Here is a 27,557-nt window from a genome sequence, read left to right on the forward strand (position 1 = left end):
TTATGAGTATAAATTAAGATTGAAGTTAAAATACTAACCGTCACATGGCGTGTGGTGCGAAGCCATGTCAGATTGCCCATTTAGGAGAGCATCGCCTTTGGACCGCAAGGTCACGGTATCAAATACACCAACCCATTTCGCCCGGACAGTAAGTTCGCCGCAGAATAACAGTTCACTGGCTCGCCAGACCTGTCGTCACCGAGAGAGCAGTTTGAAGTTTTCCAGCTCGTCCCATACAAAAGTGGAAGAGTCCGACGTGTGTCTAGGAATTGTGCACGAAACCGATGAAAAGTTCAACTGGAAATTCCGTGGAATCGCCGACCCGTTAACGATGTGCTAGCGTCCGTTTTCACGCGCAACCCAGTGTCCGTGCACGAGAAACGCTTCCGCCCGCAATCGGAGGAAATCCTCCCAATTTGCCAGTCCAATCAGTGAACAAGTCAGGCCAGCCAGTGCCCGCCCCGCACCCGTGGTCGTCGCGCTCGAGCCGTCGCCACTCTCTCTCGATCCTTCTTTTGACAACTCCGACGCCATAAAGAAATCGCCGTCGCATCCGAAAAAGGTGAAAATTCCAAGCGTAGGCAATCACTGGGGAGCTGTGCCGTGTAGGCCGTGCAAATCGGCCGCGCCACGGCCCAAAACAAAAACGTCTTTTGTCCCAGCAAAATTCGTGTTTTCCCCGATTCCGGGAAATCTATGAGAAAATTCAACCACTGACAGTCAACTTTGAGGTTATGTGATTGCGATTCGTTCTGGAACAAGTTGCATTTTCTCGTCGATTGATTTTTCTTATTGAAAATTTTCGCGTGTCAGTTTTTCGTGAAATTATTGTGAACGGACGTGCTGAAAGTTTGTTTTTCTTTTGCTCACTTGTCTATTTTCAGTGTTTAAGGACAACTCGACGAAAATGGTCATAAGCCTGAAGGTGAAGACGCTCGACTCGCAAACGTACGATTTTACGGTCGACGATGAGGTGAGTGCCGTCGCGATTAGTTTTCATCTTTTGTTTCGCAGCTGCAGATAAGATACTGTCGACCTAGCCAGCGGACGTGTCGCCTTCCCCAATGCCAAGCTCCTGTTTAATCGATACGGCTCAAGCTGTCGACAGTGGGAATGTCCTTATTGGATAGTTGGATCCAAAGGACAATGCAAACTTTATTATTGAAAAACTCACTGTAGGACATTCGCCCTTTCCTTATTCCTTTAGTCCTCAAAATGCCTACTGGATTGCTCGGAAACGTGGTCCCATAAGTGGTGAAAACTTAGCTCCAGAAACGTGTCCTTTGCCCTATCCCCTTGAAATGTTTTCAAATTTATGAACACATTTTCAGAACGCATACTCAACAAAATTTAGAACAGTATTTTTTACGGATAAAAGGGAGAGCATTGAAGACGTCGATCAATACCCAAGAATCGTGGTTTCTGCCGAAGGCGGCACCAAACGGGATGTTGCTCGTCGCATTAGCAGCGCTAGATCCACTTTCGGTGTCTAGTCTAAAATCTGGAAATACAGTTGTTTCGCAATGGGCGCAATATGACCGGAATCATACATTAAAGGGGGCGACAAATGCATTGCAGCCTATGCCATGTAGTGGAATCTACTCTTCCAAGAGGCGCGACGAGTGGATCGTCCCATGAGCACTTGGCGGGGGAAGTCCGGAAGGCAGGAAGTCCTGGAGAGAGTTGAAGCGCATTTTGATAACTGCAGACGATGGCGCCTAGGTGTGGTTAACGCAGTATGCATTGCAACACAAGATATGATTCACAATTTCGCAACCGACAAACCCTATGGAGGAGAAAAGTCGCAGTGAAGAAGTCCACGTGATTTGGACTCTAGGTTGCAGTCAAGACGATAAACAATCAAATGTTTAACTCTCCTTGACCGACTGTCTGCAGGTCATAACTTAGAAAGTCATATATTGGGTTACGGAAAAAGAAATGTCGTATTTGTGATCGAAATTTTACGCTATAGTTAACATACTTAGAATTATCCGATTTAAGTCAAATATCCCCCGTTTTGTTCACAGAATGCAACTTCATTATCTCCCTCTTTTGAGGCCAACTTAGTAGCACTAAGAACGTTTTGCATGGACCGGAAGAGATGGTAATCACTAGGTGTGATGGGACATCCCATCCGAGTTCCTGTAGCTTCAGGCGGGTCATCAAAGATGTGTTAGGCCGAGCGTTGTTCTGGAAGATCATAACACCGTTACTATTGACCAATTCTTTGGGCTTCTGATCAAGTTGCTCACAATAGAGGACCGAATTGAGGGTCTGGCCATAGTTGAGCAGTTCATAGTGGATGATTCCCTTCCAATCCCACCAAACACACAGCAAAACCTTCCTGGCCGTCAATCCGGGCTTGGCAATGGTTTGGGCCAGCTCGTCGCGCTTCGTCCGCGATCTTTTTCGCTTGAGGTTGTCGTACGTGATCCACTTTTCATCACCAGTCACCATCCGCTTCAAAAATGGGTCGAATTCATTCCGTTTCAGCAGTGCATCGCAGGCTCGTGTGGCACCCAAATATCCAGCTTTTTTTGGAATCCAATCTTCTGCAAATGGTTCCAAACTGTTTTATGGCTTATACCTAGCCTAGCCAATCGCGCAAATACTCGCATATCGGTCTACTTGGATGATTTCGACGATTTTATCGGTTTCTACGACGATTGGCCTACCAGTACGTGGCGTATCTTCGACATCCACTACACCAGAACGAAATTGGCCGAACCAACCAATCGATCGTTACAGTATCGAGTCCATCAACTTCACAAATTTTTTTCGGCCGCCTTCGTTGCATTTTTACCTTTCAGGTAGTAAAAACGTAAAATATGACGAATTTTTTGCTTGGTGGACTCCATCTTTGACGCGCTATAACTTGAGACTAAAACGTACGATCACAACACTGTCAAAGAGGCACTTGTAGCACAGATTGTTGTCTTCAAATCGCGGTATAGTATGACCGGATGCGATAAGTACAACACAAGATATGTTTAAGTCTCGCCATCTATTGACAAAATACGATATTTCTTTTTGCCCAACCCTATATTAATGGACCGAAGAATATCAGCGTAATAGACAACTATCCCATCAAGATTCCCACGCAGAAGCTGTAAAGTAGTCTAGAAAGGTTTGCATACCTCCTTTGCAGTGTTTTTTTTGTGTCCCAACAGGACTAGCTGGACCCTTAGCTATAATCCTCTGGAAATGTTATCATTTGCTCAGAAAGTTCTCTCTTTTGGCTTTGCCGATCCTTCTGTTATGCTGTTCTCCTTGCCCTATCAAATAGCGTGTTTTCTGGCCTAGTTTTGCGAGATTGTATTTTCATCAGCTACACTTTCACACACGGTTTCGTATGTTGTTTCGACTACCGTCTACGCACCGCAGATCATGTCCATATCTCAGCTTTAAGTACCAAGCTTATTGCTGCGGTTGTAGCTTTGCTGATTTCTAGATTAGCTGAGATAATCCAGGGTAACCTTTACAGTCCCTGTCTTCAAGCGCCTTCAAGTTTTCGTCATTGAGTGGTAACAGATTAAATTCCGCTCCTCGCTTTTGCTGCTCACATTTTTAGTCTTCGACTTAGCGAACGATTCCTCTGAGCCATCAGCATTTAAGATATGTGTATTCGATATTTAGACCAACACTTTGCTCGTTTTGATCACCTCCATGGGCCCCAAAACGCAAAATCTCATGGAGGGACCAGCGATATCGTACCGCGCAGCCAGCTTTCAGCCCGCTGTGCAAACCAGCGGTTGTTATCAAAACTCCTTTTAATGCTATTTGTGAACTGAGTCCTTCTGCAGAGTTTACACCTCGACTTCGAGAGAGGATGACGTCCCCGGGGGTTTTAACGTACCTGTGTTGTTGGGATAATCCAACGCTCCTCTTCGAACACGGATTGATTTGGAGACCACAATCAAAAATTCACGGTGATTAGCGAAGCTGTACTGGTTTCTACTGAATGTAGGCTCAACAGTCATACCAATTGATGCGAGGTCTATCTAATACCTCTGTCGAAACTAGTGGTTACGACGCCCAAATTTTACAAGATCATTGTGTCTATTTCACGTGCATTAAGAATGCCAAAGCCGGAAGCTTGACGCTTCGGGTAAAAAAGGTTTTATGTTTCCCTATGTGAGGAGCATAACGCAATTCTCCATTGGCTGACAGTATTGACTCCGGATATTTAAATCGGTCAGTTCTGGCAATGGCAGTAACCTGCCCAGAACTGAGCGATTTAAATTTCTCGGATCAATGCTATCAGCCAATGGAGAACTGCGTAATGAAATTTCTTCAGGCATTAATGCAACCTGGATGAAGTGCCATTCCACAACTGTCGGTCACAAAGATCGACGTATCAACGAACGTCTCAAATCTAAAATTTACCGCAAACCGCTTTCTATAGTTCTGAGTGTTGGCCGACTATAAAAGACAATGAACGGCGTCTTGCGGTAATGGGAGCGAAGATGTTGCATTTTGACCACATCCAAAAGGAATATATCCGCGATCGATATGAGGTTGCATCGATCGTGGAAAAACTGCGTGTCGAATTCATCATCATCAACGGCGCAACAACCGGTGTCCGATCTAGGCCTACCTTAATAAGGAACTCCAGACATCTCGGTTTTGCGCCGAGGTTCATCAATTCGATATCCCTAAAAGCTGTCTGGCGTCCTCACCTACGCCATCGCTCCATCTCAGGCAGGGTCTACCTCGTCTTCTTTTTCTACCATAGATATTGCCCTTATAGACTTTCCGAGCTGGATCATCCTCATCCATACGGATTAATTGACCCGTCACCCTAACTTATTGAGCCGGATTTTATCCACAACCTGACGGCCATCGTATCGCTCATAGTTTTCGTCGATATGTAGACTACGGAATCATCTATCCTCATATAGGGGGCCAAAAATTCTTCGGAGGATTCTTCTCTCGAACGCGGCCAAGAGTTCGCAATTTTTCTTGTTAGGACCCAAGTCTCCGATGAACACATGAGGACTGGAAAGATCATTGTCTTGTACAGTAAGAGCTTTGACCCTATGATGAGACGTTTCGAGCGAAACAGTTTGTAAGCCGAAATAGGCTCTGTTGGCTGCCAACAAGCGTGCGCGGATTTCATCGTCATACCTGTTATCGGTTGTCAGTTTCGACCGTAGATAGAAATTTTCAACGGTCTCAAAGTTGTAGTCTCCTATCTTCATTGTTTTCATTTGACCTGTGCGATTCGATGTTGTTCGTTCTTTTGATTTTGGCGCTGACGTTGCCATCATGTGCTTCGTCTTGCTTTCATTAATGTGCAGCCCAAGGTGCCGCGCCGCCTGCTTGCTCTGGATGAAGGTAGTTTGTACGTCTCGTGTTGTTCTTCCCATGATGTCGATATATTCAGCACACACGAGTAGTTGGGTGGATTTAAAGAGGATGTTGCCCCTCGCATTTACTTTTGCATCACGGATCACTTTTTCCAAGCCCAGGTTAAAGAGGACGCATGATAGGGCATCCCCTTGCCTTAGGCCATTGTTGATGTTGAATGGTCTCGAAAGTGATCCTGCTGCTTTTATGTGGCCTGGCACATTAGTCAGGGTCAGCCTAGTCAGTTTTTTTCAATTTCGTTGGGATACAGAATTCTCTCATGGCCGTGTACAGTTTTACCCTGGCTATGCTATCATTCCAACAGTTTTTCCATCGCCTGCCGCAGAGAGAAAATCTGATCTGTTGTTGATTTGCCTGGAGTGAAGCCTCTTTGGTATGGACCAATGATGTTCTGGGCGTATGGGGCTATCCGGCCTAGCAAGATAGTGAAGAATATCTTATAGATGGTACTCAGCAACGTGATACCTCTATAATTGCTGCACTGTGTGATATCTCCCTTTTTATGTATGAGACAGATTATGCCTCGTTGCCAATCGTCAGGCATTGATTCGCTGTCCTATACCTTGAGCACAAGTTGATGAACCACTTGGTGTAACTGGTCGCCTCCATATTTAACCAATTCGGCTGTAATTCCATCGGCTCCTGGCGACTTATGATTTTTTAGCCGATGAATTGCACGGACTGTTTCTCCTAAACTTGGTGGTGGCAGTATTTGTCCGTCGTCTTCAGTTGGCGGGACCTCCAACTCGCCGATGTTCTGGTTGTTCAGTAGCTCATCAAAGTACTCAACCCATCGCTCTAATATGCCCATTCTGTCGGAAATCAGATTTCCCTCTTTGTCTCGGCAGGATGAGCATCGAGGTGTATAAGGCTTCATCCTGCTGACTTGTTGGTAAAACTTGCGCGCCTGGTGCGGTTGCTCCCTGTACTTTTCTAGTTCACAGACTTGTTGGTTCTCCCAGGCTTCCTTTTTCCGTCTGTGAAGTCGCTTCTCCACTCGGCGGAGTTCGTGATAAGTCTCTGCGCATGCCCGCGTTCTGTGAGAATGCAACATTATGCGGCATTCTTCCGTTCCGTTGCTAGCTTACATTCATCGTCAAACCAGCCGTTCCGACTCCTTTTGCGGCTGGGGTCAAGTATATTTGTGGCCGTATCCATGATAACGTTCTTCAGGTGGTTGTGAAGATCATTAGTTGATGCTTCATCTCCAGGTTCTCTGTTGACTGCGGTTATTGCGGCATCCATTTCCCTCTTATAGGTGTCGCAGAGGGTTGTGTTGTGGATGGCTTCAGCGTTCACTCTCACCTGATTGTCAGAGGGGATTCTAGGTGGTATTGTTATTCGAGCTCGGAGCACCATGCCAACGAGATAGTGATCCGAGTCTATATTGGCCCCCCTATATGTTCTGACATTCATCAAGGCTGAGAGGTGGCGGCGTTCGATCAACACGTGGTCAATTTGGTTGAAAGTGGTCCCGTCTGGAGAGGCCCACGTATGCTTGTGGACCGCTTTCCGCGCAAACCAGGTACTTCCAACAACCATTTCGTGTGACCCTGCTAATTGAATAGTCCGCAGTCCATTATCATTTGTTTTTTCGTGTAAGCTATGGGAGCCAACGTATCGCCTGAATACGGGCTCCTTCCCTACTTGGCTGTTAAAATCCCCAAGTATGATTTTGATATCCTATCTGGGACAGGCTTCGAGGGTTCTTTCTACTGCCTCGTAGAAGGTATCCTTCTCCGACTCTGCAGTCTCCTCTGTAGAGGCGTGAACGTTTATGAGGCTTATATTTCTAAACTTGCCTCGCAAGCGCAGAGTGCATCGCCGTTCGCTTATGCTTTCAGAGCCGATAACAGCCGGTTTCATTTTTTGGCTGACTAAGAAACCTACTCCAAGCACATGGTTTACTGGATGGCCGCTATAATATATGGTGTAGTGGCTCTTCTCCAGGAAACCGGTCCCTGTCCATCGCATCTCTTGCAACGCTGTTACATCAGCCCTATATTGTGACAGGGTATCGGCTAGCTGCTTATTAGCTTCATCTCTGTACAGGGAGCGCACGTTCCATGAGAAAATGCGCAAATCGTTGTTCCTTTGTCGTTGCCGGGTCCGTCGTTTTAAAATCCGTCCTATCCGAGGCTCCTGTTGTGGCTTCGTAACATGTTGTTTTCCGTGTAGGGTTGTCAGCCCTACCCAACCCCCAACCTGTTGGTACAATTTATCCCGTTTTTAGGCGCGGGAGAATCGCCTTCATCCTTCTCCGTCTGCAGCTTTTCGTCAAGAAAGAGCTCCCAGCGGTCACCACGTGGAGGTGGAGATAGGGTTTGGTAGTAGAGCTGTTGGTGTTGGGGTACCAATCCACGTTTCGCCCCGGGACCTATACTACCCTTTGACCACCACTCTCCTAATAATTTTAAATACATCAGCTGAACATTACAGGTGCTACATGTACGTTAACACCGTTGTTACTATTTCGGGCTTTCAATCTCCAATCTGCAAAGGGCTCTTGGTTTTTTCACACCCTTTCCTTGACGTCTCCAGGATCGCTGGACTCCTATGTAGATTTTAAGGTGTTTGTAGTTGTTTCTCTTATCGTCCTCTAGTTATATTGTCTTTCCAATTACTCTTGTTCAAGAATCTGTCCTCAATATTGCTTTTTATTCGGAATTCTATCATTAGAAGACACCTCGATGACATGTCATCAAGCGACATTTATGATTAGTTGATGTTCCTAAATGACGCATCAAGGGCGATAATAGTCCACAGTTCAACTAGAAACCAAATAGAAAAAAAAAATATTGTGTGGATACCTCACCACAAAAGTGAACAGAAAACATCAAAATAATTATAGATTTCCAGGATCTCTCTCAATCTTGGCGAAGAACTCAATTCCCTAGAACTTATAACATCTGTGATGAAATGAATGAAAATATAGGAAGGAGCCTCAGCTGCTTTATAAAATCATTATTCCTTGAAATGACTTCTACTGCATTTGAGAGCAACAATGCCATCACATACACTTTTCTCAGGAATGGCACACATATCAACATAAAATTTGATCGAAACAGAGAGCGGCCAGCGCATTCAGTCAATGACATCGCTTTATGTTGAGCTTAAAAGGTTTGTTTCATGAATCTATTCTCAGAAATTGCCTAACCAAAAAGTCTGACAAAACTCGTGATGATTTCACTATATGGTGTTTAAGAATCAACATAATTTCCACTTTGATATCTGCACAATCAACTCAATAATAGTATGGGTAGGTAGGTAGGCATCAGTGGCCGCTCCGAGGAGGACAATTAGCGCTGTAGTGCGCAGTTTCGGCAATGCGAATTGTAGGGTATGCCGAGCCTGGCTCGAATCTCACTCCTGCCATCGACCTGGGAGGCCATACGACTTGGAGACACTATGTGTAATCCAGAAAAACCCCCGCGCCGACTCCACAGGTCATCTTTGATCAGTCGGTAAAGAATACTGGGTCATAACCTTGCAACCCGCCGCCGGTCTTCCACTTTGCCCTGATTGTAAAGTCCACGGCAAAGTTTCTCGTGAAGTTCATTTCGTCTAGGATGTTGCTGTTGCCGTAGGACTTCGCTGCCCAGCATCCGGACTCACGTAGTCTAACGGCACTGCACGCTGCAACATATTTAATGTGGAGGTCTAGGGGGAGGAGATGCAGGAGTACATTGAGCGCATCTGCCGGGCAGGACTGCAGGGCCCCAGTAGCACCTGCACAGCGGTTCTTTGAATCCTATTAAACTTCATCCTATTGTATTTTTTGCTCAAAGCCTGCCACCATACAATAGAGCCGTACGTTAGAATCGGACGCACTACAGCCGTGTACATCCAGAAAACCATCCTCGGCCGGAGTCCCCATTTATTTGTAAAGGTTATCTTGCAGGCGTAGAAGGCTATACAGGCCTTCTTAACCCTCAGTTCTATGTTCAATCTCCAATTTAGCTTTGGATCCAGGATTACATCCAGATACTTTACATTAGAGGAAAGAACCAATCTTTGTTCATTCAGTCGTGGTAGGTGGAATTCAGGTATCCTTGGCTTGGTGGTGAAAAGCATCAGTTCCGTTTTGGTTGGGTTTATGCTGAGTCCGCATCTTGCGGCCCACAGGCACACCTTCGCAACGTTCATTCCATGATGTCGCTCATAATGGACTTAACATGGATATAATCCAATGCGTAAGATACCCCACCAACCATACCAATACTGGTCAAGGCTTCCTTGATGGCGTTGGTACTAACGTTGTTAAAAGCTCCTTCTATATCCCAGAAGGCAGCTAGGGTATACTGCTTGTACTGCAGCGACCGTTCAACCGTGCCAATTACCTCGTGGAGGGTGGTTTCTGTGGATTTTCCTTTTAGGTAGGCTTGCTGGGATTTAGAGAAAGGCGTTCTCTCCATAATCGTCCAGGACACGCTCTAGGGTCTTCAGCACGATAGATATGCGACTGATTGGTCGAAAGTCCTTCGTAGATCCATTACCGCGCCTGCCCGCTTTCAGTATGAAAACGATTCGTGCGCGTCTCCAGGACTGTTGTACGTATCCTAAACAGATGCAGCTCCGGCAAATCTCAACAAGCGACGGCATAACCCTTTTCTGCTGCTTCTGTAGCATGACTGGCATTATGCCATCTGGGTCTGGAGATTTAAATGCGGAGAAGCTGTTTATAGCTCAGCCACTTTTATCCTCGGTAATTACCGATTTGGTAGTCTCGCACAGCTGGGGTGGCGGGAAAGTGCGTTTGAACCAACAGCTCCTAGGTTTCACTAGAAGATTCCGTCCAAGAGCCTTCCGACTTTTTAAGAAAGGATGAGCTCTTATGTTCCTTGGACAGAATCTTACTGAACCTCGCGGATCCACTGGTGCTTTCGATGTTCTGACAACCAAGACTGCCTCTTGGCGGCCCTGATGGGCAATTTGTACTTCTTCAGGCAGTCCTTGTATGGCTGCCGATAATTATGCCTATAGCAGATGTTGAAGATTTCTCTGGCCAGCATCCTGAGGCTGGAGAGATCTTCATTCCACCACGGTGGTGGTGGTGTGTCTTTTTGCTGTGCTTAGTAGGACACGAGACTTTAAAGGCGGTATCGAATGCCTTTTCCAGAGCCCTGACCTTTGACTCCAGTTCGTCTGTCGTGCCAATCTTACTAATTTGCGGACCGGAGAGTTTGTTCTTAATTACTTGACCAGATTCTCCTGGGGTCTCTGAAGGATTTGGAGACCTCTGCGGCGAGATCTAGACTGAAAAGTACCCAACTGTGATTTGAGAAGGATCTCTGGTCAGACACTCTCCAGTTCTCCATCCGGACCTCCTCCTAACCGTCACAGTTCTCCGAGCAAGGGAAATGGGATGTTGGTGTACTACCCCTGTTACACACCGATAGATTTGAAATAATAATAAAATCAAAGGATAACCCACCTCTCTCGTTGATTTCCGAGCTTCCCCAAACCGTATGCCTTGCATGCGAGATTTTGAAGGCGCAGGAATTGGACGAGCTTGTTCTTATCTATGCGGATCTTCACCAACCAGATGCGGGCGACCGGTCTTCTGGGAATCTCGTCGTAAAGGATGACCTAATAATAACATATTACTATATTTTGTAAATTTACTGGAAACCCCTCTTGAGTTCATTCCAAATTCGTAGAATTTTACAAAATCTATAACATGAAGCACAATATTGGAAAGTTTGGTGGAAATTCTACTATTATTAACAGTCATAATAGGGCTATCTCTTTCGGCGAATAAAAGAGCTTACAAATCAGGGTGGCATGAGAAGTACGGCATGAGATGAGTGAAATTTCAATAAATACAATTAGTTGCCATTGCGATGAAACAATATTTCGTTGACAAAGGGAAGTCTGATAAACAACTATTTGCGTCAACTTTTAAACCTATGTTACTGACGTATCGCAAAAAATTTATTCGGCCAACCTAAGCGCCTTTTATCATATAATTCCCGTAGACAATTCATCATATTTTCTGGACTATAATTTCAACAATATCTTTATAATCAAAGCTATATAGATAACAAACCTATAGCAGCGGATCAAACATAGCCATCGATAAACCAACTACCTTGACTGAACCAGAATTCAAGCACAAAGCACGAGATTATGAAGGCGACAGTCAACTCGGCCGTTGCATTGCGAAACTTTTCAATAATTTCACATGCGGCAGATTGCGATTATTTGCTATCTCTACTGATATCATGCAATTCTGGCCAAAAGTGTGATTAATTTCTGATACGATACCTCTCATAATTGACATAATTGTTTTTTCTGAATAAAAAGGGCTCCTGGAGCACCGACCGGATGTGATGGAAGAGAAAAGAATGTTATCTGCTTTCAAATTATTTAATTTAAATCAATTTTTAGACCAATCAACAGAGAGAGCTTGTTTACTCTACTGGAAAAATCGTGGAGATAATTCCTGTCAAAATGAACAAAGCGATTTAATCAAGTTTCGGCAATAAAATTTAAAGTGAATTTTCTAAATTTCAGATAAGTGTTAGACAATTCAAAGACACAATAGCCGAAAAAACCAACATATCTGCAGATCTCCAAAGAATTATTTATTGCGGCAGAGTTCTCGCAGATGAGAAGCAACTCAAGGAATATGGTAACAACAAAGAAGCGATGAATTTAATGTGCAAAGCTAATAGTTTAATTTTTCGGGACAAAACAGATGTTAATGGAAAAGTTGTACACGTTGTGGAACGTGCCCCACCAAATCTACGTTCCGGTAACAGTTCCGGTACAAATAGAATTAGAATTAGAGAGAATGATGGACCTGATCCGAACGTTCGAGCCTCACCACTATTTCGAGCCTTGGATGGAATGGTAATTGGTGCTATGACTGTTCCCGTTAATGCAAATGGAGGCGTAAATATGAATAATCGTTTTTAATAAAATATTTTATATTGTTTCTTTCTTATTAGATACCGCAGCCAATTGTGAATCCGTCGTCCTCGTTTTGTATGAATCGCATCACAGTCGCCCGTCACATGTTAGATTGTGCTAATAATATCGCTTTGTTCTTGGAAAATCCAGAGAGAGTAAGTAGAAAGTCTTAGAAATGGAGAAGGGAATCATTACAGTGAATTTTCTTGATAGGGACTTAATAATCCACCTTTGGATATCTTAACACGCGGCCGATTCACAATGGAATCAACAGTCGTAGAGGTTGGAATATCGGCAGACGCTCGAGTTGATATACCACAAAATCAAACACAAAATTTTGTAGAAGCATTGAACAGTGCATTCTCAGCTGCCCTGCGACAAAATGGTCATCCGAATTTCACAGTTGTCCAGTTACCCGCACTGCTTCGTGTAAATGGACAAAATCAAGCTGGCGGAGCTTCCGGTCAAAGCGAATCGAGGCCATCTAGTGGAGAGGAAGCAAGCGCTACAGCCAGCAATGCAAATTCGAATGCCACTTCCTCAAATAACACAGCCGCTTCCTCGACCGATACAAGTGAAAATGAGTCCAATGCACAGCAAGGACAACAACAAAACAGTTCACCGGGCGGTTCCAATGGGTATAAAGATAACAGGTTCATAGATTTCTGTAGCGCTGATCAATTCAATTTAGACAAACAACGTGTACGCGAGTCCTTGCTGAAGTTATCCATCAGATGCGAACGGTGCAAACCCGTCTCGAACCGTTTTTCCAGCAATACTACGATATTCTGTTGAATGATCCCCAATTCGAGGAGAATGTAAGCATCCATATTAATAGATCGATACACAGCCGAGCAATTTTACTTTAATTCCCAGGACACGACTGGTCGTGAGAATGCCCAACGAATATATGATCGAGTTTCCGAGGCTTTGCATTACATGTCCCACGCCCAACATGCAATTTCGGATCTGATGCTAGACCTAACCCAGAGCACACCAAGACATTTATGTTGTCGTCCAATCTTAGTCGAACAGAGTGGCTACGTTAGCTCCAACAATTACTTGGCTTCATTCTTCGAGCCCAACGGCAATAACAATGAAACTACAATGACCAACAATAATACAGCTAATACGGGTAATCTGCCGTCGCAGTTTCCAATGCCGACTGTACAATCACATACCGCGCCGCTTGTTACAGCAACTACAACCGCATCTACGGCCGAAGCGAACACAGCACCATCTCAACCCACTGCCACAACACAATCCCAAACAACACCAGCCAGTGGACAAGGTCAGTCTCAGACACAAGAGCAACAACAACAGCCACAACTTATAAATACAAGAGATTTGCGCCGAATCCTGGCGCAAATTTTACAACCGATGCGTGCTAGTGCAATTCCAACTGCAGCCTCTCCGGGGGCTACAGCCACAGTACCTCCTGCTAACAATGAAAGTGGCAATCAAGGTTAGAGACTTCATTCTTTCGAGTAAATTTCTCATTCTCATGACATTTTTTGATAAACGAGAAAAGTCTGCCGATCGGCTTGCATGCCGGCCATTGGGATAATTCTCACACTTGACGATCGTTCAACAATGTGATATCTTGTTTTTTGATTTTGTAGAAAATGTGGCGGCGGAAATTGTGTTGAATCTCGCTCCTAGGGGTATAATTACTCGTATGTGATGATGCTTTCGTGTTTTAAGTTGTTCTGCTTCTACTCTAATTGCTAATATTACATAGAATTCCACTTCATCATCGATTAAAATGCTCATATTGTGATTCACTAAGCACTTCATTCATGTACAATTCAAAGACAGACAAAATCTATGCTTCGTTGAGCCGAGCCTCCACCAATTTCATTAGACAAGTCGATAATGTCATTAAACAGTAATCAAATGGTAGTTTGCAATTTGATTTTTCAGTTTCAAGAAGTTTCGCGGCGAACCGCATTAATCATTTCAACTTTAAGGACATTTTGCCCATTTTTGCGAAGTTGAATTCAAACAGGTCTCCAAGACGAGCGACATTAATTAACTAAAATTTTTATGTTTTCCATGCGCTAATAGTTTCCAAGATTTATAGCAAAATTTATTGACTTATTCGCCTGCAATCATTTGACGTGACAATTTCACGGATCAAAATTGATTTCAAGTATAGAATCGTCTTGGGGTAGCATATCTAGACTTTAACATGCTGGTAGTGTTGCGTATGATAATTTCAATTGCCTCAGTTGATATAGAAATTTTTAACGATACTTGAAAGCAAGATTTCCCATTTTTATGAGTTGCAGTCGAAGTTTCTCCGATCAAATGATAAAAGTGGGTTAGTCGTCTTTCTTGGATCAGGTAACACAAGTCACTAACGCATTAAATGATTTTTTTAACTAGATATTTGCACTAACCATTATAAAAACCCTCAAAAGAGTTTACCCAACTTTAGATATTCAATTATCCATTCTCATAACTTTCAAACAGCAAATCCACAAATACAGGTGGCGCGTTTGATTCAAGCCGTTGTCAATTCAGCTCCCATACATGCAGATGTTCATGTTCAAATCAATGCACCAAATCTTATACAATACGGAATGCCGGCGCAAACATCACAGACTCCTTCACAAACTTCACAAGCAAATGGAACTCCAGCTTCCAACGGTAGTTCAGAGCCAAATACAACGGAGAACCAACAACCTCGAGTTACAACTGCAACACATCCAACCACTTCTACGCAAACTCGTTCGACAGCAAGGCCGCAGGTGCATATATCTAATTTGCCACCTTCACAAATGTGGAACGCTCGTGTTATTCCCGCCAATATGGTTTCATCGTTTGATAGGTAAGTGTTGAAGGTGAAATTGGTTATTTGAGTGAAAATTATCGAAGTAAAGGTTCAGAGCTGATGTGAAATAAATTGTTTAGTTCTACTCCCGGAAGCGAAAAAATCAATCAAGTTTCTAACCTAATTTGTTCCCTGTGAGTTGGGGCTTAAGACTGCTCTCAAAGTCTTCCCTGCTTGTCGTGAGAAGTGACTAAAAGGGATAGACATATGTGAGCTAGCAATTCCAACGATATAAGATGGACGTTCTGGATTTAAGTGAAGTAAGATGTTGGCACTCTGAAGAGTACCCTCCCTTTTGCGGCAATGTGCTTTGTTACTCTGGAAAGCCAAGGGGCACCAGACGCGAAACCGGTTCGGTTTGTTTCTGAAGGTTATCACAAGGCTAGCTCTCTTGACGTGGAAGCTTGTTTCCGGCAGACTTCAGACTGCAAGATTCCACTCCAGGTTAAGCAGCATCACAATTTTGCAGTGCTATGCACCAACAGAGACTTTCGAAAGATGATGCTTTATACGAACAATTACACGCTGTTCAGGGGAGGCTTCTTAAAGGTGACATTGTGATCGTGATCGATGATTTAAATGCCAAGGTGGGCTCTAACACCACCCTGATGTGATCGGGAAACACATTCTTGGCGACCACAACGATAATGGTGAGAGGTTTGTGAGTTTCTGCAACTTCCACCGCCTCGTGATTGCTGATACATTGTTCGAGTACAGACCCTGCCATAAAATCAACTGGCTTTCAACTGACCGACACCATATGAGCAATCAGATCAACCACTTTGCGATCAGCAGTAGATTTTGAAGTTGTCTCCTGGATGTGCGTAACAACAGATCGATCTCGAAAGGGATCACCATCTGATGGTCACTTACATTCGCTTGGGTGTTTCGCCCGTCAGTTCTCGCAGGGGTGTAGAGCTGCGACCCCTATGTTCAACATCGACCACTTGCATTATCCAGCTGTCTCCCGACAGTGGAGGAACTATCTTGCTGCCATCAAAAATGCTCTTTTTTCCATTGCTACGCAGCACGTCGGACACGTCCAGAAGGCGTGTCATAAGATCTGACTGACTGTGGAATCGTGGAAGCGGATCGATGAAAGGAATTGGTGGAAGTCTATATTGATGGCGAGCACGTCGAACTCTGATACTGAGCGAAATCCTAGGAAGTTTAACGTAGTGTCCGCCGTGACAACACGGAATTTGCTATTGTGCTGGTCAGAGAAGCGGAAGATGCCACAGAACGCCATGATTTCAGAAGTACAGCATATACTCTTGAAAGAGCTTGCATGTGATCGCAAATCTTCCGATGGTCCTGTGAAGAACTTTAACGGTCGACTTCTCAGCAGCGGTGACGAATATGAAGAGGTGGGAAGAACACTTCACCACTGTCGTTAACCGTATCACAGTCAGTGAGTTTACGACTCTTCTGAATGAAAGCAAGTCTGCCATCAATGCACTCAAACGGAGTAAAGCCACTGGACTTGACGGTCTCCCCGCAGAGCTGCAATTACTCACAGGTTCGATCGAATGTTCTCAATTATGAAATACATTAAGAAAATTTCTGAGATAACTTCATTGAAAATTTTTTATATTCCAAAATTAAATACATTGGAAAGTGTCATCATCGTCAACGGCAGTATTCGGTCTAGGCCTGCCTTAATAAGGAACTCCAGACATTGCGGTTTTGCGCCGAGGCCCACCAATTCTATATTCCTTAAAGCTGCCTCACGTCCTGACCTATACCAGCGTTCCATCTTAGGCAGGGTTTGCCTCGTCTTCTTTTTCTACCATAGATATTGGCCTTATAAACTCTTCGGGTAGGATCATCCTCATCCATATGGACAAATTGTTCGATGCCTTCGTTTTTCTGCTCAATAATAATAGAACGGACACGATAATCGGCCCTTGGTTTTGTTAGGATTTATTTTCACTCCGGCTCTGCCTACCTCCTTTTCTAATTTCAAAGCAATTTGTCCAAGGTCTATGATTCGGTGAGAGAGCAAGCAGATGTCATCGGCATAGTCGAGGTGACAGACTCCTCTTTGGGCTTAAAATTTCTCTGAGATCTGAGAATCTCAGAGCTACCTCGATGTCGCACGTTTTTAGTTTCTACAGAATCCCCCTGCGACGTAAAGCATTCCAAATACATTCCCAGCTCATGCTATCGAACGTTTTCTCGAAATCAGTGAAGAGCAAGTGGAGTGATGACCTAAACTCCGCACTGCTTCACAATAACCCCGATAGGTGTTAATGTGGTACAGGAGGGTCCAATCAAGCTTTCGATATGTTACTTGATGGGTTCTAAGATGACTTTTGTGTTACACAAAACATTATTAGAATCAATTGGATATCTGTCTGTCTGTCACACCTGATTTACCCGGAAACAGCAATACCAAATGTCACGAAATTTGGTGAGAACGTGTGCATTGTACGCGCGCTTCGAATCGCACTACTGTGTTCAATAATATTTTGGTTATTGTGAGTTTCGCAGTGTTAAAACCACGTTAGAATGAGACCAGCCAGAGGTTGAGGATCCTATTCTCCTGAACGGAGCGTTTGGTTCCGTATTAGCAGACGTCGGTGGCTTCGGAGAGGCCTGCTTGGGAGAGGGCGGTCATTACGCCCGGCTTTGAGTGGAAGCTGTGGAAACCACGAAGGGTCATATTCACAGACAAAATTTCTTGGCGTTCGTCAACAAGTAATTTTTGGTTTCGCCCAACTCCTTAATTGAGTTGACGAGGACTTTAGTACATTTTGTACCCTTCTTCATGGTGTATTTATTCGGCAGCTTCTCTAGGTCCGCCGAGATGATTTCTGGGTTGGCCGTATATTCCTCCATGATAATGATCTGAGGGATCTTCTCTCTTGCGTGCTTTTGGCGCCGCTCGGTACGCTGTTTGACATCGAAGGGTGCGTCGTTGATGTTGAGGCGACGGACGGCTGTTGAGTTGATGGTGCGGCGTGCTCCATCTTCCTCCTGAGTTAGAGGATCGTGAGATTTTGCCAATGAATTATGCTATTCAAGCTGACTATCCTTTCGGCGGGATTTTTCCGTCGGAGTTCTGTGCGATTTGTTCTTCTTCAACTGCTGAGTTAAACGGCGACTCAGATAGCACTTCGAGCTATCGAGGTGCCTGTGGAGACTGAATGAAATATTAATAATGCAGCAGCAAGTCTCCAGGCCGACTAAGTGATCGCCGACCGAGATGACCGGCTGGCGTAGATGTGGCAGGAACACGTTGCTTTAACTTCTTTCCTTTCTTTCTTCGCTTCCGTCGTCTGGTTCCGCCCCCACTTCGCTCACTTGCGCAACGGACTGACGCTGGGTGACTGTACCCCCAGCCAGCTGCTTTTAGAAATGAGGGTGGGGATGAGGTCGGCTCAGAGCTTTTAAAAGCGCTCTGGTAGCAGCGGCGCTCGGAAAGCACCCGTGCTATCTTGGCCTGAGCGGACTCGTGTCGCAGGAGGTGCTGTCCGCCATGGCCGACAAAATCCACGAGGTGTCCGTACGTTCCGTGGTCGCGGAATTGTCTAGAGGCACACGTCGGAAAGTCAAAGATCTCAAGTCAATGGTGACAACCCTTGCGAATGGTTTCCAAGCTTACGGCGACTGTAGGTACTTTGTGTTCGGGAGGTAGATGTCAATTGTAGTCACGGTCGAGATCCGCTTCCCGAAAAAAGGGTTCCTGTAGTCGTAGGGCGGAACTTTCATCGGCCCCGGCAATTTGCTAGTACCACCGCTCAAGCGAGACATGCTCATCTCATGTTAAGGTGGACGCTCCTCGGAAACCGCTGTACTCTTCATATGAGAGCCCCTGAAGTGACAGGAGCACTTTTTTAAGCTCGACGGTCAGGACCAGTTCAAATTAGTCTCCTTGTCGAGGCTGAAGATCTTCACCGAACCTGTGGACACTCCAGAAATGAATGAATGTGGCGAGACATCGGAGACAAGAACCACCGACTGCATTGCCGGCAGTGAGAACACCTCCGTCGACCCAGCTGGCGCGTTGCACTTCCACTTCCTTCTTGTTCCAATAGACAGCGAGTGCGAACGTAGTCTACGACATTCGCAGAAAAAATAATCACGCATTATTGAAAAGCAGTCATATCACATTTGCGAATTGGTTCCTCGAATTGGTCGTGTTAACTCCTATCTCTCCCCTAGTGGACGGTTTGAAAAAAGTGCTTTTCACTCCCCGACAATAAAAAGTACTTGCAAAAGTGCTAAGTGCTACTATAACTTGCCACATCCATTGCATTTGGATATCTATGTATTCTCAAAGGGCCTTCTTTGGCTCTTTCTTTTTCTTTCTTTGGCTCGCACTTTTGTACACATAATTTCTTTTGATCTTTTCTTTCCGTTCCTAATTTTATCTTTCTATTATTTGGTCGATCATTTTGTCCAGGATGTTTCATCGACTTAAACATCTCCACAATAATCTGCGAAACGCGTATGTCACCCGGAACTCTATTTTTTACCTATAACAGACGCAACAGAGGGAACATTTAGGACGTTGCCGCATTTTATTGAATTTTTATCACAAAATTTAGTACAAATTCTCTGATGCATTTTCAAAATTGCCAATCTTACAAAATCACATGTAACCTATTCAAAAGCTGATATGATTAAGATAGTTTAGCAGCTGTGCAAACAAGTTTACCAGGAGTTAGATTGATACCACACTTGCAATTAAAATAGTTCCCTTGGGTTTTGAACACACTTCCCGTATTCTTGGGCAAAAACTCATTTCAATTAGTAGCAAAGATAGGATTCGCTAGAAGACAATTCTAAATTTGTTCTTTTCTTCTTCAGGTTTCTACCATGTAGCAGCCATCACATCCGCGAAACAGAACAAAACGAAAATCATCCACACATGCCGACCACCATTTACACTCGAAATCGCATGGGGCAAATGCGGCAACCACGACGCCAGCCCGGTGGTGAAAATCCTACAGTTGCAACCTCTCGCAACGCTACAGCTGCAAATGCTCCGTCAGCCACCTCAAACAACGCCGGAAATGAATTCCTAAATCTCTCCAACGAAGAAACCAATTTTCCTTTCCATCTGTTCGGCATCAACTCTCCGCTGCGTGATCTTTTCAATGTTCCAAATCCAGTTATTTTGAATCGCATACGCAACGAATTGCGTGCATTTATTCTGAATACCCTGTTTGTTGGCTCACCGATGACCAGCGAAAATATGGACGAAGCTATCAATCGCGTTATTCGGATGCTGAACTCAGTCCTTGTATTCCTGCCACAGTTTGATTTGCCCGATTATGATGCCCGAGCATCTGTGGAAAATTTCTTACGCAATACACTACCTTTTATATTCAGTCTAATTCAAGAGGATGATTCGGATGAATTCGGAACGAGATTTTTACGTGAATTGTTGAGCTTCATGCGACGCATCTTCGTTATTTTGGTAACATGTATTGGACGAGCGAATGCTGAATTGTATCTTAATCAAGTGGCACAGATGACAATTAATTCAAATAGTCGTAAGTAAAATTTCATTTGGTTTTATTGAGTATAATTCATTTAATTATTGAGCATTAGCATTAGTAGAATTTATCCTGCGAATGGTTCTTCTTGGTTTATACAGGATGCGTTCCAAAAGTAAGGCAGATTTCCACGATGACTTACAATTCTACAAAGTATTGTCCTTGGGCCTCTACACATTTTTTCCAGTGATTCTGCTATGACTGGTACACGCCCTGAAAGACATCTTCGGGGACCTCTCGCAAAGTCTTCGTCACGATTGATTGGATTTCTTCTATGGACGAAAATCGTGCTCCTTTCAAGGCTGCCTTATTTCGAGGAGACAAAAAGTAGTAAGCCGAGGCGACGGCAAGACTATAGAGGGTTGGGTAGCGTTGGCATCTGGTGTTCGACCTGGAACTCGCCGACGTTTTCTCGAGTTTCTCGTCCTGATGAACCTTTTTCGGAGTCTTTGCAGCATATCCACGTAGTAGGCAGCGGTAACTGTCTGTCCTTGAGGCCCTTGAGAAGCAGTTTGTCTTCTGGACCGCTCCTTTACTGTCGGAAAAGACAATGAGCATAGTATTCACTTTTGATTTGCTCATTATTGCCTTTTTCGGTTTGGAAGACTGCTCGGTGTACCATTCAGAGCTTTGCCATTTTGTTTCTGGGTCGTACTGAAAAGCGCAGGTTTTATCACCAGTGTCCAAAAAGTCAGGTTCAATTTCAATACGTTGCTAAAATTCACTTGCAATTTCCGCTCGTTTGGTCTTTTGGTCTTCTCATCACAAAATGGTGCAATGAAGAGGAAAGCATTATCACATAATCTCGTACTAGACGGTAACGTTGTCCGGCTACAAACGGCTGTTGTCGATGTTAATGACTGCGCCCCATACGCTGGATTTCAATCGGGACATCACTAGAGTGGAAGCTTCGCGATGCACAACACAGCCTGAGAGTTCGGGACTGCTAAAGATCAGTTGACATGCCAAGCCGAGGATAGTTGAAAAGAAGGTCTGATTTGACGACAGGCTGCAACGGGAATCCTGCCGCAAAACACGAATTCTAGGCAACCCAGCGGGATTTGCACAATCTCGTGGGTGGATCACTCTGATCGGTCGGTATGAATGCTGGTTCTAGCCTTTCAGTTGATACATAGTAACATGGACAATTGGGAACTCTTGTCTTTTGTTTCCTGGTACATTAGAGACGCTTTTTACGATCGGTACCGCCGTTGGACGTCGAATGATAGGGTTTGGACACGGGTATTTCTACAATCGGCTAAACTCACTTACAATCTGAACGAGGAGGATTTAAACTGTGCGCCCTGATCGTTGATGACAGTGCTCTATGCACCGTATCGAGAAATTGAAGTTAAATAGAACGCTTCAGCCACCGACTGGTCCTTCAACGGGCAAAGTCGACGTGAAGACTTATCAGAGACAGTACCGAAAATCGCCAGCCTTGGCGGACACATTAGTACCTTCCGTCGTCCTGTACCGGAAACTGTTGGATGTCGTTTTAGTGTGCTTTCTAACTTCGAACGCTGACAGTACACACACTAGCGTGACCCCTACCGAACGTCACTACTCATGGTCGGCCACATAAATCCCCAAAATTGCCCGAAGGCTGGCACGAGCTCCAAGGTGCGAATGACGATGAAACGCGTTGAAAATCCCAAGGGAACGACTGGCCTGATCGTCCAAAGGACGTATCCCACCAAATACTCGAGTCTTCCCAGGAGGGTATGCCGCTAATTACCAACAGGAGATCGCGAGATTGTTCGCAAGCTAGCTCTTTCGAGTCGAGGTCCGTCGCCAAAGACATCCTTTCCACCTAAAACCATGTGTCTGCGACGTTGTTCCCCTGCGCGGCTATATGCTCAATTTGCGTCCTTCATTTGTTGGACCTTTGATCACAAAACTGAGCTCCTTCGAGTAAATGCTGGAAATACATCCAGCTTTTCGTCATTCAGCTGTATATCTCGTTTCGTTCAGTCTTCCAGCATCTTCCACCTTGGCTGGTAATAGACTAACAATGTAGCGCTAACCTTCAGTTGTCATCTTTCGATTTCGTGCACAGTGTGTCGTTGGGCGGGCCTTTAGGATTCACTGCATTTGGGATGAAACGGCGGTAGTAGTTCAGTGCTCGGAGGAAACTTTGGAACTGCTTGAATTTAGCTAGCCGAGAAAATTACGTAACGCCTTTACTCACGACGCCGGTGGGGCAACTCCGTCCTAGTTAATATATCAACCGAGAAGTTCCGCTTCCTAAATACCTAAAATACACTTCGTGAAATCACGAAATCATGGCTTTCCGAATACAAAAACGAGTCCTTTTAATGTCTCGTCCATAAATCGCTGGAAGGGCTGGGCGACGTCTAGTAACCCAAACGGCATCACTAAAAACTCGTATAAACTGAATGGGGAGATCATAGCTCGTTTGGGGATGTCACTTTCTGGGATTTAATGAGAAATTCTCAATCGGTCTATTTTATTTAAGATCCGTGTATCGACGATCGAGTCGAGTAACCGCATTATGACGACAATAATTCGCTCGACCAAAGGTACTCGAACTTGTAACTTCTCGGAGGTAAGCCGACAAGCTGTTGGACCGTTTGTTACAATATGATCCTGCATCGAGAAGCATATAGCTGTACGCGTGGGACAAACAGGCTAATGCCAGGAATTGCATGGGCATCTCATGGTAGCGTGTTTACCCAACGATAGTAGCGCTCGCTGGTGTTTCACCAACCATCCGTGATTCACTGGTTGATGGCACACTGATTACGAGATTCAATCACTAAACGAAAATGACTAATGAAATCGGCACGAACACGTTAGTCATACAAAATTTCCAAGGCAGATTTCGCCGAAAAAGACAGTAATTGTTCGAATGTAGTTATATTTGACCCATCCTTTGTGTGAAATTCATATGCCGCCGGTTTACATAGGCTACCTGGCATTATGACTGGGGGGATCACGGAAATGGCGCAGGTGTCAATAGATTTGCTTAGAACATGCAGACGGGTTGTCTGCTGACAGTGCTGGTATTAGTTCTCCAATTTCTACGACTGCCTGGCCCACCAGCACTTGCGGGCACGTCTTCTGAACCGCACATGGTAGGTAGATAGGTGCCAATAGCTCCTCCGAGTAGTAAAATTAGCGCTGTGGTGCACCTTTTTGATACTACAAGCTCCTAAGACCATGACTGCTATCATAGGAGCAAAGGGGCAGAGTCCACCTTACAGACGCCAGCCTACCCAGGGAGTGCCAAGAGCAGAACCCCGTCTGGCCAGTCCGTCAGTCCATTCATTCCCAAAACTGGGAACCCAGAAGAGGTTGACCTTGAGTGTGTCACGCGGACTATTCAGCGCCGATATCTCCGGCTGCTCGGCCCACCAACACTTGCGGGCATGTCTTCCGAACCGTGTATGGATGGTAGGTAGGTAGAATTCAGTAGCCGCTCAGAGGAGTCAAATTAGCGCTGTGGTACACCTTTTTCATGCCACAAGCTCCTAAGACCATGACTGCTATAATAGGAGAAAGGGGGCAAAATCCACTATTATAGACGTCAGCAGGACACAGACCGTGCCTACCGAGAGACTGTCAAGAGCTGAATTCCATGTGGTCAGTCCGCTAGTTCACTCATACCCCAATATCTTCCCAAAACCGGAAACCCAGAAGAGTTTGACCTTGAGTGTGCCACACAGACTGTTCAGCGCCAATATCCTATTCTCCGATTTCTCCGGCTGCCAGGGCCACGAGCACTTACGGCCACGTCTTCTGAACCGCACATGGAAAGTACATAGGTACCAGTGGCCGCTCCGGGGAGAACAATTAGCGCTATGTTGCACCTTTCTAATGCTACAAACTCCTAAAACAATGACTCTTACAGTCGCCAGCGGGACACAGTCTGTGCCTACTAAGGGACTACCAAGAGCAAAGCCCCGCCGGCCATTCCGCTTATCCCCTACTGTGTCATAGCCTTGCAACACTCTTCCGGTCTTCTACTCTGTCCTAGTTGGAAAATCCACAGCAAAGTTTCTCGTGAAGTTTGGCTTGCATGTGACGTAGTCTGTAGAGGCCCAGAATTCCCAAGGTGGGGATCTCGTCGTATGACATGACTTTGAGTTTTACCCCCTCCCAGGCGTCACTCATCTTAGCGCCGCGTGAATCAACAAATTCCCTGGAGAAGTAGTCCTCGTATGCTATAACATGGAACCCGCGGACCACCTGGTTTCAGTACAGCGGTGCTACGGCTGGCACCAACTTTACTCTCTCCCAGTGGATACCACCAACTCGTCCTCCGATGGTACGCCTGACACCATCATCTCTTCTTCTATCAATGGTTTTTCTTTATTTTTTGATAAATTGGAATCCAAGTTTTGGTCCCACGAGTAGTCCAGGAAAAATATCTACCGTGGCCAGCCCGGCCACCAGGATAAGGGTCTTATTGGAAACTGAAGGCACCCGAGGTATTCAGGGTTCGCATACTAAAGGCCAAGCTCCCCATTGGCCACGCAGCTCTCGTCGTATGCTGTTCCGATTTGGCTTGGGATTCTGTTTGTATTTTTCCAGTGGAAGGAGGGCGAAGCCCGGACTGTTACTTCGCCTCCAACCAACCGAATCCACTTGCTCCGCACATGACCAGCAGGCAAACAGATCCTCGTCGGTTGACTGAGCCTACACACTTTTCGTCTTTTCGAAGACGGTTTCTAATGGCCACTGCGAAGAGGTCGTGTGACGACTTACAGATATATGTAACCTGAAGCCCAGGCCACCCCCGTGCATGGTAGAAACAGAACCTCGAGCTCGATGTCAGTTAAAATTTGTTATAACTCCATTTTCTCCGGCAGTAATCGATCTCTTAACAACTGAAATTTCCGCGATTTGAGTAAGAAATTTCGGGTCGAGCTCGGAGATAACTTTATTGAGTCGAGCTGTATCACTCGAAATTCGATAGGTCCAGAACTCTGCGACTCGACCCTCGCGAACCAAAGCTTTGGTGTAAATGACCAAAGTTGCGCCAGTTTAACACACGCATATCGTTCGGCTAAATCACACCTGGCTTTGCAGTGTTTTTTGCATAGCCTGTTTCGATTTATGCATTAAAACATGTCATGAATGGCCTGGAAGAAAGCGGGGAGCAGCCGCAAGCGGCAAGAAACCGTGTCTCGTTTTAATGCATAAATCGAAACAGGCGGTCACCAATTGTGGGGATCCAGGCATCCGATTGTAATGAACTTCACAAAAAGATGCAGACATTCAGATTTCAAACAAACTTTCTATTACATTCTATACATATATACAACTGAAACCATGCGCCAACTATTCTCGGAATGAGGTTTTTATCCACTGCAGAGCATCTGGCGATGAGCTATCAACTTCTACATATTCTCTCTCGATCTTTTTTTGAGTAAATTGATTAGACCGAGCTTCATTTGGAATAGAAGCTTAATATCTGTAATTTGCCGGGCTCTTAATCTGCATTCAAACGACAGAGTCAATAATATAAATCCATAAAGTTATACATGAAGGTCCTGTAACTATCATTTTTTGGAAGCATTAATCAAATTAAAATCCAAGAAAACCTTCATTACAGCTCTCTTCTAAACCTCCTCTATTTACCAATCATTCTTTCTACAGCGGCCGAACAAGAGACATCCCGTGCTCTACATAGGACAATAATTCAACAACTAGATTTGACCACACAAAATACAAGCGATGTACAGGAATTTCTAGTTATAAGACGACCTCCACCTGAGAGCAATAGGAATAACACAGTAACGGTAACATTTTGCACGTCATTCGTTAATACAGACTGAAGAGAAAACACAATTGCAATTTGCAGCCAATGGAGACAGATGAAGTGCCCACAGTTCAATCAGAAGCACCACAGGCACAACGGATAGATCCTTTACAGCAAACAGCAAGTATAGCAACAGGAACAACAACTCTTCCAATACCCGCGCCTATACCAGAATCGAATGATCCACTGCCTACAGTCGTTCCTGGTAGTGAACCTTGGCATAATAATTTCCCCGCACATTGGCTTCCTATAATCACAAGAGATATCGAGCGACAGAGGAAACAGGTAATTGTTTTTAATTGAGTCCAAAGCTCCCCACAAATTTTCGAAAAAGTTTAATTTTATTTCGCCTCCTCCCGGCTCTTCCATAAAATTCCAAAAAGTAACTGAACTCTATTCCTTACAACTACTAGGGATCACAGCCTCCATTCTCCGACGCCTATATCTCCGGCATGTCCGCAAAGCGAAGAAAACTAGTAACAAACTCAAAACCACCAGCAGACGTGAATGCTTTACTATCCGACGGTGTTCGACGTGCTCTGCAAAACGTAGGAGCGTCCTCTAGTAATCCATCTTCAGTTGATGAAATGACTGCAGCGATATCATCAGATCCATCAGCTCAACTATCATATCGGGAAGCGCTACGTTCCAACATTCAAGAAAGACTTAAGACCGATCCAGATTTTACACCTGATAAGTTTCCAAACAGTTCCAAATATTTTAATAAATAGTTGAAGGCGGGGAAATGATCGAGGCAGAGTTGTAATAAGCGAAGGAAGTTACTGCGACCGCTATTATGAATATAAACAGTAAAGTGAGGGGTGGTATCACTGCGGATTCGTTAAGACTGTGTAAAACGTCGAAACAAAAAAAAACATTTTCTATTGAAATTATTATTGAAAGAAAAGTACCGACAGAGAGGATAGGAAAAGATATTATTGAGTTTATTACTTGGCCTTGCGCTTTTAGCCTTTTATTTCCGTAATTTATTTTTATTCTTTCGGTTTTTTTTTCTTTTCTTTTTTTTGCTTTTTTTTATACATTGTATGGAACAATATTAACACATACTTGTGCAATTGTAAATATTTCATTTCTCCAGAAGGAATTATGCCTAAATACAAGAACTTGATCTTTGTTTCGA

At 44.7% G+C, this 27,557-nt stretch overlaps 1 protein-coding gene across 6 annotated transcripts; it reads left to right on the forward strand.

Annotated features, from left to right (window-relative positions):
- The first annotated feature begins 203 nt into the window (after positions 1-203).
- LOC119647931 (large proline-rich protein BAG6) lies at positions 204-27,557 on the forward strand. Of its 6 annotated transcripts, XM_038049269.1 has the most exons (15): positions 204-562; positions 885-973; positions 11,887-12,004; positions 12,071-12,267; positions 12,324-12,440; positions 12,499-12,923; positions 12,977-13,103; positions 13,162-13,420; positions 13,484-13,750; positions 13,908-13,961; positions 14,761-15,118; positions 19,937-20,625; positions 26,254-26,396; positions 26,459-26,701; positions 26,830-27,557. In XM_038049269.1, exons 2-15 carry the CDS (start codon positions 908-910, stop codon positions 27,145-27,147), a joined length of 3,381 nt encoding a protein of 1,126 aa, XP_037905197.1. In that variant the 5' UTR covers positions 204-562; positions 885-907; the 3' UTR covers positions 27,148-27,557. The 6 variants fall into 6 exon arrangements, with proteins under 6 accessions (XP_037905197.1, XP_037905194.1, XP_037905199.1 ...); XM_038049266.1 differs by having other exon boundaries at positions 13,162-13,750; XM_038049271.1 differs by lacking the exon at positions 13,908-13,961 and having other exon boundaries at positions 13,484-13,576.

Source organism: Hermetia illucens, chromosome 2 (assembly GCF_905115235.1).
Source record: "Hermetia illucens chromosome 2, iHerIll2.2.curated.20191125, whole genome shotgun sequence".
In the NCBI taxonomy this organism is placed as follows: Eukaryota; Metazoa; Arthropoda; class Insecta; order Diptera; family Stratiomyidae; genus Hermetia; species Hermetia illucens.

Bases quoted from the DNA above. Each gene is read 5' to 3' on its own strand.
- LOC119647931 (XM_038049266.1), top strand. From the start codon at position 908: ATGGTCATAAGCCTGAAGGTGAAGACGCTCGACTCGCAAACGTACGAT. The intron at 13,104-13,161 runs GTAAGCATCCAT...TTTAATTCCCAG, and splicing joins ATCCCCAATTCGAGGAGAAT to GACACGACTGGTCGTGAGAA. The intron at 20,626-26,253 runs GTAAGTAAAATT...TTCTTTCTACAG, and splicing joins GACAATTAATTCAAATAGTC to CGGCCGAACAAGAGACATCC.